At 70.1% G+C, this 11005-nt stretch overlaps 4 protein-coding genes across 4 annotated transcripts; 2 read left to right on the top strand and 2 right to left on the bottom strand.

Annotated features, from left to right (window-relative positions):
* Positions 1 to 120: 120 nt before the first annotated feature.
* On the top strand, positions 121 to 3052 carry CHLNCDRAFT_19536 (hypothetical protein; the record flags this gene model as incomplete). Its single annotated transcript, XM_005850977.1, has 7 exons — positions 121 to 277; positions 634 to 871; positions 1119 to 1282; positions 1542 to 1747; positions 2076 to 2240; positions 2286 to 2541; positions 2787 to 3052. Coding segments are annotated over 7 exons (1452 nt in total), but the record flags the coding sequence as incomplete, so codon positions are not given.
* Positions 3053 to 4150: 1098 nt separating this feature from the next.
* CHLNCDRAFT_140918 (hypothetical protein) lies at positions 4151 to 6947 on the top strand (the record flags this gene model as incomplete). Its single annotated transcript, XM_005850976.1, has 5 exons — positions 4151 to 4491; positions 4722 to 5766; positions 5942 to 6056; positions 6282 to 6411; positions 6653 to 6947. The coding sequence occupies 5 exons, from the start codon at positions 4151 to 4153 to the stop codon at positions 6945 to 6947; spliced, it is 1926 nt and encodes a 641-aa protein (XP_005851038.1).
* A 446-nt stretch (positions 6948 to 7393) lies between these two features.
* Positions 7394 to 8583, bottom strand: CHLNCDRAFT_140917 (hypothetical protein; the record flags this gene model as incomplete). Its single annotated transcript, XM_005850694.1, has 3 exons — positions 7394 to 7750; positions 7889 to 8166; positions 8349 to 8583. The coding sequence occupies 3 exons, from the start codon at positions 8581 to 8583 to the stop codon at positions 7394 to 7396; spliced, it is 870 nt and encodes a 289-aa protein (XP_005850756.1).
* Positions 8584 to 9329: 746 nt separating this feature from the next.
* CHLNCDRAFT_17788 (hypothetical protein) lies at positions 9330 to 9868 on the bottom strand (the record flags this gene model as incomplete). The annotated part of the gene is made up of 2 exons (XM_005850693.1): positions 9330 to 9384; positions 9639 to 9868. Coding segments are annotated over 2 exons (285 nt in total), but the record flags the coding sequence as incomplete, so codon positions are not given.
* Positions 9869 to 11005: the final 1137 nt, after the last annotated feature.

Here is an 11005-nt window from a genome sequence, read left to right as displayed (position 1 = left end):
ACCGCAACTGCTGTTGAGGTGGTGTGCCGGGAGGGCCCCCGCCACGTGCTGGAGCTGGCGCGATTGGGAGCAGAGTTCACTCGCAACGCCAGCGGCGACGGCGGCGGCGGCGCCGGCGGCGGCCTGCACCTGACGCGCGAGGGCGGCCACTCGGCGCGGCGCATCGTGCACGCCGCTGACGCGACGGGCGCGGAGATTGAGCGCGCGCTGGTGGCCGCCGCCGCCGCGCACCCCGCCATCGCTTTCTTCCAGCACCACCTGGCCGTCGACCTGCTGAGTGAGTGGCGTCTGGGTGGGCAGTGTAGGGCACGTACTTGTTCTGATGCTGCGGCTGGGCTGCGCTCTGCTGCGGCCGCGCTGTGGCGCTGAGCTGTGCTGCGGCTGCGGCTGGTCTGGGCGCATGTGCGGCGGCTGGGTGGGGACGGGTAGCGTGTGGAAGGCGGGATGGTGGCAGCTGCGGCCGGGGCGGCGGGCGCAAGGCGGCGGGCGCGGGCCTGGTGCGCCCCTGCAGCCGGCTGGCCGAGCAGCGCAGGGCGGCACCCTTGTTCCCCATCTCTGCCTGCCCCATATGCCTGCTGCCTCTCACCTTCTGCCTCCCCCTCCCCCGCCATCTCCTCCCACCCCGTACCGCAGTCGATGAGGTGGCGGGGGTGCGGTACTGCCTGGGTGCCGACGTGCTGGACCAGGCCGGCGGCCGCATGGCCCGCTTTGTGGCCCCCGTCACCATGCTGGCCACTGGAGGCGCGGGCCAGGTGTACCCAAACACAACCAACCCAGCCGTCACCACGGGAGACGGAATCGCCATGGCTTACAGGCGAGGCTTGCGGCTGCCGCCTGGGGGGGCTCTGCCGCCTGGTGGGGCAGGCCTGGGGTGCTGCAGCCTGGGGTGCTGCGGCCTGGGGCGCTGCGGCCTGGGGTGGCGCGCCGCCGGTACAGCTCTGTGGTGCTGTGGCAAAGACCCTGCCTCGGCGAGCGGCCGCCGGGCGGCGGCCGGAGGCTGGGAGTGTGCGGTGCCCGCCGCGCCGCCCTCCAGCTTTGCTGCCAGGCACCCGGCCCGCACGCTGCTCATCCCACCCGCCGCCGCCCTGCCCCGCCACCTTCCCCGCGACTCCCCTCAGGGCCAAGGCCGCCGTGGCCAACATGGAGTTTGTGCAGTTCCACCCCACCTCCCTGTACGCCGCTGCCACCCCCGCGGGCGCCGACGCGGGCGCGCTGGCCGGCGGCCGCTCCTTCTTGATCACCGAGGCGGTACGGGGCGAGGGCGGCCTGCTGTACAACCTGGGTGAGCGGGGTACCATACCGCAGGGCGTACCACAGGGTGTACTGCAGCTGCACCGCAGTGTGTGTGCCCAGCCGTGGCGGTGCTGCTTCCACGCGGCAACTGTGCAGCCGCTGGTGGGACAGGAAGAGGGCAGGCGGGAGCAGCTGGCTGCAAACTGGGCTGGCCGGCCGGCTGGCTGCCGCCGCCTCCCGTTTGCCTCCTGCCGCCCGCACCCCCGCCCGCCCCACGCCGCCCGCACCCCTGCCGCCCACCTCCGCAGGCGGCGAGCGCTTCATGCCTGGCTGCGACCCACGCGGCGAGCTGGCGCCGCGCGACGTTGTGGCCCGCTGCATCCAAGCCGAGATGGAGGGGCGCGGGGAGTCGCACGTTCTGCTGGACATCTCGCACCGCCCGCGCCGCGAGGTGCTGCACCACTTCCCCAACGTCGCCGCACACTGCGCCTCGCTGGGCCTGGACATCACGCGGGTGGGTGGCTGTGTGTGTGTGTGTGTGTGTGGAGGGGTCGGGTGTGTCACCGTGGAGTAGTGGCGGTGGTGGCGCTGTGCTGCGTGTTGTGTGTGGGTGTGCGGTGGTGGTGGGCCTGGACATAACACGGGTGGGTGGCGGCGGAGGCGTGTGTGTGTGTGGAGAGGGATGGGTGGGCGGGCGGGTGGGCGAGTGGTGGCGGTGGTCGTGTGGGTGGGTGTGCTGCCTCCCTGGTGCTGCCTCCCTGCCTCCCTGCCTGCCTGCCTCTCTGCCTCCCCAGCCCCGTTTGACCCCACCTGCACACTCCACGCCTCCCCGCCTCCCGCAGGACCCCATCCCCGTGGTGCCCGCCCAGCACTACCTGTGCGGCGGCGTGCAGACGGGCCTGCTGGGCGAGACGCGGGTGCAGGGCCTGTACGCGTGCGGCGAGGTGGCCTGCTCCGGTCTGCACGGCGCCAACCGCCTGGCCTCCAATTCCCTGCTGGAGGGGCTGGTGTTTGCCAACCGCGCGGTGGGGCCGTCGGTGGCGCACGCCGAGCACGCGTCGCGGTGCGCGGGCGCCGCGCTGGCCGCCGCCGCCGCGGGCGCCGACTTCTCGGGGCCGCGCGCGCCGCGGCCGCTGTCGCCCTCGGCCGCCGCCTGGGTGGCGGCCACGCGGCGCCAGCTGGGCCAGCTGATGTGGAGCGGCGCGGGCATCGTGCGGCGCCAGGCCGACATGCGGCGCGCGCTGCAGGGCATCGCGCAGCTCTATGTGGAGACCAAGGCGCTCGTGGCCAGCTACGGGGTCAACACCGGTGTGTGTCGCTGTGCGCAGGGGTTGTGTGTGTGTGCTGTGCGTGGCTGTGTGTGTGTGTGGCTGCGTGTGTGTGTGTGCTGGCGGGCAAGGCTATGCTCAGCAACCAAACCACCCACCACCCCGTTCGCCTGCCGCTTCCCCGGCCGCCCCGTGCGTCCTGCTCGGCACCAAAGCACCCACCGAAGCACCCACCCACCGCCGCTTTCCTCCCCTGCTTTCTTTCCACCTGCTTTCCTCCTGCAGAGCTGGTGGAGCTGCGCAACCTGGTGACCGTGGGCGAGCTGATCATGAGCTCCGCCCTGCAGCGCCGCGAGTCGAGGGGCGGCCACTACTGCGAGGACTTCCCGCAGGCGGTGCCGCAGGTGGGCGTGGGCCGTGTGTGTGTGTGTGTGTGTGTGTATGGGTCCCCACAAGGGCTGGGTGTTGGGAGGCGGGCTTCTTGCTGCGGGTTGCTTATGTTTGGGTGGCGGTTTGGGCTCGGGTGGCGGCGGTCGCGTGTGGTCGTGTGAGCATGTTTGTGGCGGCTGCGTGTGGCGGGCTGTCCTGCTCCCAGAGGGATGCTGGCTGGCGGCCTCGCTCACCACCGCCACACACACCCCAGCCACACCGCCTCCTGCATCCCTCGCCCACCCGCCTCCCTCTGTGCCAGCCTGCCCCGCCGTCGCTACACCACTTTGCTGCTGCCGCACGCACCCACGCGCCCTCACCATGTCCCCTGTCCACCCCGCCCGCCTGCCCTGCCCTGCCCTGCCCTGCAGGAGTGCCGCGCCACCGTGATCAACACCCCGGTCAAGCGGCGGTTGGATCTGGCCAAGGCGGCCACCGCCGGCGCCCTGGCCTCCTCCGCCAAGCTGTTCAGCGGCTCGGCCGTGGCGCCCGGCTCGCCCAAGCGCGCCGGCGGCGGCGGCGCCCGCGACCGCGACCTCCTCACCACCCGCTCCAGGATGAAGGAGTGAGGGGAAGGAGGGGGGTGTGGCGGTACCACCTGCATCTGTGCCACGGACGCGACGCCCGCCGGCAGCGCAGGGCGGCCGCTCCTCACCTCGGCCTGCCGCCGCAAGGCTATGCGTGCTGTGCTGCAGCCAGGCCAAGTAAACCCAGCAGCCGTGCTGCCTCGTTCTAGCGCTTTCTTCCACGTTTATCGCCATGACCTGACCCCTCCACCATCTGTATGTACCAAGCTGATTGCCCGCGCCTAAATCAATAGTGCCCCCTCTGCCAGTTGCCTGCGCCGATGATTTGAAAGCACCTCCTGCGCCAATAGCAGCCCACCTAACTATGTCCTTGGATGGCGGTGTGTGTAACTTAAGATGCCTCAGTTTGGGCGGGCCTGCTGCCGGGAGGGGCAGGCCTCCACGCTAAAGGGCGCCGAGGCGCAAATGGGGCGGCATCACACCTCCTCCTCTCGTGGAAAGTGTCTGAGGGGTTCCACGGTGTGCATGGCATGCACAGCTCACCGCCCCACGCACACATCAAGAGCGCTGGCGCAATGCAACAGAGGAAGCGCATGCAATTGCATCGGCATCCGCCGCCCCAGCGCCCACAGCGGCATGTGAGCCGCACCCATGTGGGTTTGTTTTCGTGTCCTCGCTCCCAATTTGCTCAAGATGCCAACCACCCGTTCCAGGAAGGCCGCACAGCAGTCGCTGTTCCGGGCGCTGGCGGGGCGGGACTCCACCGCTGCCCTGCAGCTGATAGAGGCGCAACGGCGGGCGGGTCCGGGCTTCCATGTCATCCCAGAGTGGCTCACCAGCCTGCACTTGGCGGCAGCCGCTGGTTGCAGCGAAGTTCTGGGGGCCATTGTGAAAGCTGGGGTTTCCGTGAACAGCACGCTGCCCTGGCCGGGAGCACAGCCCCAATGGGTCGTGGCTCTGCGCCACATGCTGCTCACGCCAGAGCAGAGGGCCGCCCTGCTGCCCGGCATGTCGGCGCTCGCCGTCGCCGCCAGGTGCGGGGTCGGAGGTTTGCTGCCTCTGCGCAAGCGCAGGGCGCCGGCCGCAGCGACTGGGCATGCCTGCAGTGCATCCCACTACTCTCCTACCTTCCCGCCCGCCAGCTTAGTCGGCGCTGGACCGCGGAATGCAGCATCCCGTGCGCCGCTCGCCAGCCGTTCCCACCCTAAACCCTAGAAAACCCTAACAATCGCGCCGTCTGCCTGCCCGCCCGCCTGGCCCGCAGGCTGGGCCACCTGCCCTGCGTGCGGCGCCTGCTGGAGCTGGGCGCCGACGCCAACCTTGTGGGGCCGCCCCGCGAGGGGCCGGCGGGCGTCCAGCCCTTCACGCCGCTCAGCGCGGCGGTGCTGCGGGCGGGCCCCGGCCAGCAGGCCGCCGCCACGCGCGGCGTGGTGGACCTGCTGCTGCACCACGGCGCCGACCCGCTGGCGCCAGCCGTGCGCCGCCGCTGCTCCACGCTGCGATGCGCCTGCGGCTCCGAGTTCCTGCCCAACGGCGCCCTGCCGCTGCTGCTGGCCCACTTGGAGCGCCAGCACGCCGCCGGCCGCCTGGCGCTGGGCAGCGGCGAGCAGGCGGCGGAGGTTATGGTGGGGGCGGCGCGCTGCGCCCGCGAGCAGCTCTTCGCTGTGGCTCACGAGTATGTTCTGGCCGCCGCCGGGCTGCGGCGGCGGCGGGACGCCAAGCTGGCGGCCGCGGCGGCCGCCCGCAGCGCGGCGCGCCGCCCGGCCTGGCGCTCCGGGCTGGAGGAGGAGCCGCAGCAGCAGGAGGAGGAGGTGGAGGAAGTGCCCAGCACTCCCATCGCCGCTGCCAGCAGCGACGGCGGCGGCGGCGGCTGGGACGCCGGCTTCGAGCCCGGCCTGGACGCCGGCCCGGCCACGGCGGCGCCCCCTCCCTGGCAGCCCTCCCCGGTGCAGCTGTTTGAGGCGCTGCGCGGCGCGGCGCTGGGCGGCAGCCCCGCCATCCTGCGTGCCATCCTCGCCTCCCCGCTGCCCTTCTCCGTTGCCCAGGCCGACGCCGCGGGCAACGGGCTGATGGCGCATTCGGCGGCGCACGCGGGCTGCGCCGAGGCGATACACATCCTGCACCGGGCGGGGGCCCAGCTGACCCTGCGCCGCCTGCTGTACGTGCTCGAGAAGGGGGTGGCGGCCGGCGCAGTGGCCGCGCTGCTGGCCTGCCAGCGCCCGCCGGTGCCGCCAGACACGGCCACGCTCAAGGCGGCGGGCGTCGTCTCCTTCTCCTGCCCCATCCACCGCCTGCTGCACATCTGGAAGGTGGGACCGGCCTGTGCAGCTGTGCGCCTGCGGAGCGCTGGTCGCCAGGGCGGCGGCGACAGCGCCACGAGAACGGCGCCGAGAATGCCGCCGGGCGGTGGCACGCCCCCGACCTGCGTGCTGCCACCTCACGCACCCTGGGCACATCCTCGCCCCCTCTAATCCTCGCCCGCAGCGCCACCAGCCGGGGCAGGACCCGGGGGCGGCGGCAGACGCGGCGCGAGAGCGGAACGTGATGCTGGTCCTGGAGGAGCTTGTGTCCGCGGGATACCGTCCCGCAGTATACAGCGGTACGCATCGCCGCCGGGCCGCAGCCGCCCCCCGGCTGCTGCCCGCGCGTGCCCTGTGGCCGACGGACGGTGCCAGCCTGCAGCCTGCCGCGCTCCCGCGCTCCATCCCCCCGCCCGCGGCCCCGTGCTTCTTTCCCACCAATCCCAGCCTTTTTTCTGCCCGCCAGTCCCTTTCTCCAATCTTCTCCCTGGCCTCCCTTCCCTCATCTTGTTCTAGCCCTGCAGGCCTGCGCCACCCCATGGTTATGGCGCACGACGGCGCCCTGACCCCCGTCACCGACCCCTTCGACCCGTTCGAGTACTTCCCGGTGGCGGGGCCTGCAGACAGCAGGCGAGCTGGTGGTGGTGGTGGGTGGTGGGGGCAGGTGGTGGTGGTGGGTGTGGGCGAGTGATGGTGGGTGGTCGGGCCGGCGCTTTGACGCGGAGGTGGTGCGTGGTTGTTGGCGGCAGGGCATCAATCGACCAAGTGACACTGGAAGTCAGGCACGCTCGGCTGCTGCCGGGCGGGCGGACGGTCATGAGGACTGGGCATGCACCGTTGCGCCGGCATCCCCCAGACCTGCCCGCGCCCGCGCCCTGCGCCTGTTACTGTGCAGGTTCCTCCTGGTGGCGAGGCAGGGCGCCTGGGACACCGCCGCCCACGCCATCTGGCCGGACCGCTTCAAGGCCGCCGTGCGGGGGCTGCTGCTGGCGGCGCGCCATGGCGACGGCGCCCGCAGCGGCGGCCGGCCGGCGGCCGGCACCAGCAGGGCGGCGAGGGCTGCGCGCTGCGCCGCGCGGGCTGCCGGGGCCCAGGCGCCAGCTGGCGGCGCCAGCCTGGCGGCTCTGCCACAGGAGCTGGTGCTGCAGGTTGCTGCCCAGGCTGCCTGGCCCATGTCTGCCTGGGTGTGAGGCCCATGTCTGCCAGCCTGCCATTTGGAGCGGGTGCCCGCTGCACTCCCTGGTTGGCTGCCCAAGCCCCTGCCACCGCCTGCACTCCCTTCGTGCTCCCCAAACGTGTCGCTGGGCCGCACTGCCTGGCCCTGTGATCCATTTCGCCGCTGTTTCATCCCGCCCCTGTGCCTGCTATATTGGAACAAACTCGCTGTGTATTGGTTGCCACATGTATGTACCATACTGCATGTACCATACTGCATGTACCATATTGCATGCACCATAACCGATCGAATGAAATCAGGCGCTCCAGGTGTCAGTCTCTTGATGCATCCCGAGGGGTCACAGGCGTTTTCCTTCACTTTGGTCTGCTGTCCATCCGTCCATCTTTTCCAAGATGTATCAACTTGATCGAATGAAGTGATTGAATCAGCGCAGCATGTGAATGAAATCAATCTATTGAATCAGCACAGCATGTTGAGCAGTGCAGTGTTCAGCTCTGTGTACACCTCTGGCCAGGGGTGGTAGTGGTCGTAGTACGGGACGGGCTGGTAGGCCAGCAGCGGGCGCAGCATCTGCCACGCATCCAGCACGTGCAGGCGCGGCGCCGCCAGGAAGGGGGCGTCCCAGGCGTGCGTGACGTTGAGCCTCAGCGATGGCGTGGTGGTGCGCCACACCACCGTGCCCCGCTGCGGCGCCACCGCCTTGAGCGCCGCCTTGGCCACCGCGCGGGCAAAGCTGGGAGGCGAGCTCTCCTTGGACGTGCCCCGCCACATGCCCGAGTTCAGGATGATGGCAGAAGGGCTCAGCTGGGACACCACCTGCGCATGCAGCCATGCAGGCGGCGAGCGGGGCGGCCAATGAGGTGGCGGCCACATGGCACGAAGGATATGCTGCCAGCCGGCAAGGGAGCCGCAGGCCTGGGCAGGCGGGCATGCAAACGCCGTGGCCGCACCCACCTGGCGCAGCGCCGTGGGCAGCGGCAGGCTCCAGTCGTGCTCGTGGCGGCACTCGCCAGGCTCGGTGCTGCACCCCGAGCCGTAGCAGGCAGGGGTGCGGCAGGGGGTGGCGTTGCGGAAGGGCGGGTGGCCCCAGCGGCCGTGCACTTCATAGGGCCAGCCCGTCCACCATTTGAAGTACAGAGACAGGTTGGCCCTGGGATACTCGTAAGTGCGAGACTCGTCCTTTGTGGTTGTGCAGTCGCACAACATGCGGCCCTGAAACGCGTCGGTGGATCCTGCAGGCAGCAGGCAGAGCGCGGGGCGGCAGCGGCACGGGTGTGCGCATGGGGCGGCGGTGTCAGCTTGCATCGTGAGGCTGGGGAGCACCGCCCGGGTCTGTATTGCAAGCTTGGTCTTGCTAACATAAGGAATGGAAACCCCTGTCAAAAGCAAGTGGGCAGCACCAGTAAAGGCTCACTCTGGAAGTAACCTTGGAGGCTGATTGCCCAGGTATGCTTGTGCAGGATGTTGGGGCAGTCGGTCAGGGCTGGCCAGGAGCCGTTGTGCAGAAACGCCGCCAGGGAGAGGAAGGAGTAGCGGGAGAGTGAGTCGCCGACGAAGACGACGGGCCGGCCCGCGAGGCACGTCCGCGCCTCTTCGGCGGTGAACCGTCGCAGCCGGCAGTCACTCAGCGCTAGCTTGGGCATCGCCATGAAGGGTGGGCGGCCCTCATCCGACCTGCTAGAGGTCCAGGAGGCCGAGCCGTCGGAGAGCTGGCCCGAGAGGAGGTCCAGGGTGCAGGGCGGCAGCGTGCCGAGCGGCGCTGCGCTGCCGCCCGCCAGGCCCAGCAGCCAGCCGTGGAGCAGCCGGTCGCGGAGCAGAAGCACTAATGCGATCGCTAGGAGAGCGGATGAGGAAAGGAAGAGGTGGGCACGCCAGCCAGCTGCTACACGCCCATCCTGGAGACTTGCAAGGCCCATGTACCAAGCGAGGCAAGGCATGGAGGTGCAGCCGCCAGGCTGCAAGCTACGATGGGGCGGTGGTGACCAAAGGTTTGAAGATGGATTTCTGGGCGCGCCAGCTCGGCGTTAGTTCGTACTACAGCTTATGTGAGAGCTCAAAGCGTGGTCTGCTCGCCGTGGATGCTGGCGGCTAAGAGATCTCTCCGAGCCGGGGGGTGCCGCGACAGCAAGAGGTCTGAAGACAATTCTGAAGCCGCCGCCGGCGCCGCCATGTGCAGCTGACTCCACACCCAGCGGACCCAGTTAACATCCGTCCAAAACGTTACACTCGGCGTGCGCGCCTCGTGCGTACCATTGCTTGCCGCGCCTCATCTTTGCTTGGCATCCGCCGCTGCCGCCGCCGCCGCCGCGTCGCCGCCGCGGGCCGCCGCCCGCGCCGGCTCCAGCAGGCGTGCCGCTTCCTCCGCCGGTAGCCACCAGGGCGTCCACGGGCTGCTCACGTACTTCCACCTGGCGGCACCGGGGCGGAAGGGCAGCGCCATGGCATGCATGCTGCGGGGCGGGTGGCACATGTGGCACAACCATACATCAGCAGCGCGGAAGCGGGTGGCGGGCGGCGGTGGGAGGCAGGAGGACAAGCCTCAGCAGGATGCGTCAGCATTCGCTGCAGGCCTGCTCTCCACACCGCACCAATCAGGCCGAGCACAGGGGTGCTGCCTGCTGCAACGGCTGCAGCGCATGCAAGCCACAACAGACCGCCACCTGGGCGCCACCTGGGCGCCACCTGGGCGGGTCACATCACTCACTGGAGGTGCAGCACGGAGTTGAAAGGTGGGCGGTGGAAGCCCAGCTGCTGCGGCGCGCCCGTGTGCAGCTCCTGCAGCACCCTCTGCCCTGTAGCCATCATCTCAAGCAGCAGGCCGTGGTCGGCAGCGGTGGGCCGCAGCTCATCCAGGTTTTTGATGTGCCGCCGCGGCACCACCTGCAGGTGGCACTGCGTGGCTGGCGTCCTGTCGTGGAACACAACCAGCCGCTCGGACTGCAGGCGGGCAGGAGGCAGGGCGCAATGGAGCGGAGGACGCGAGCGGCGGCGGCTGGTCAGCAACGGCGGCGGCGGCGGCGGAGCTGCACTCAACAGGGCCCTCGCCCACGCTGCATCTGCCCATGCCGCGTGCCGAGCACAGTGGAGCTTGCCTCGTACACAAGCTTCTCTTTTTCTCCCCTCGCGATAGTGCAGAACACGCAGCCGGGCTTGTAGCACGGCTCGGCGCTGTTCTCCGTGTTCAAGCAATCGTGTTCGTCCGCGTGCGATCGCCCTGGCTGCGCCTTGCGCCTGCTGCTGCAACACCCGCCCATCCTGCGTTGCGACCGGGCTGCTACTCTGTGCGGCGCGGCGGCGGGGATGGTCTGTCGCATCACGGGTTGCCTGCAATGTGGCCCGTCGATCGGAAGCTTGAACAACGTCCCATGCTGTGGTCGGCAGCCGCAGCGCGCCTGCATGCCTCCCGCCGCTCCGCCCGCTCCAGACCTCCCAACCTCCAGAGAGTTACATCAACTCCTGCAATGCGCCCCATTCCATGCACAGCACGCTCTCAAAGCACGCTGAGGTACTCCTTGGTGCGCCGCACCAGCAGCTGCAGGCTGGCCACGTCGCGACCCGCCCGCGGCGCCGCGCTTTCCAGAGCCATGATGATCGGCTCCATCAGCCGCCACAGCTGGTCCAGGTCCTGCACAAATGGAAAGTTGGCGGGCAGGGGCAGCTATGTGAGTGAGTGAGGGGCCTCAGCGGAGGTGAGTTGCGGCACTGCTGGAGGGGGGTCTCGCCTTGGCAGAGGGCAGCAGGCAACAAGGGTCGCCACCTGGGGCTCGCCGGCCAGCCAGCAGGGGCACAAAGGGCAGAGGCAGGGCAGCAGGAGGCCGCTTGCTAAGGCAGCGCCCCAGCGCTTGCCAGCACCGGCTGGGCAGGCGGGGCCTCACCCGCTCGGAGCCCAGGGTCTGCAGGCTGGGCTGGCCGTGGTCGGCGCCGCCATTGGCGGCGCCATACGCCAGCATGCCCCCCTTGTCGGGGCTGGGCGCGCCCAGGGCGGGGGCCGGCAGGCACAGGCGCAGGTGCGTGTACAGCACAGCCAGTAGGTGCTCCGTCAGGTAGAGCAGCTTGCCCAGCTGGGCGCCG

The sequence above is a fragment of the Chlorella variabilis genome (genome assembly GCF_000147415.1).
Source record: "Chlorella variabilis unplaced genomic scaffold CHLNCscaffold_3, whole genome shotgun sequence".
In the NCBI taxonomy this organism is placed as follows: domain Eukaryota; kingdom Viridiplantae; phylum Chlorophyta; class Trebouxiophyceae; order Chlorellales; family Chlorellaceae; genus Chlorella; species Chlorella variabilis.
Note: the sequence above shows the minus strand (reverse complement) of the source record. Positions and strands in the feature narration are given on the sequence as shown.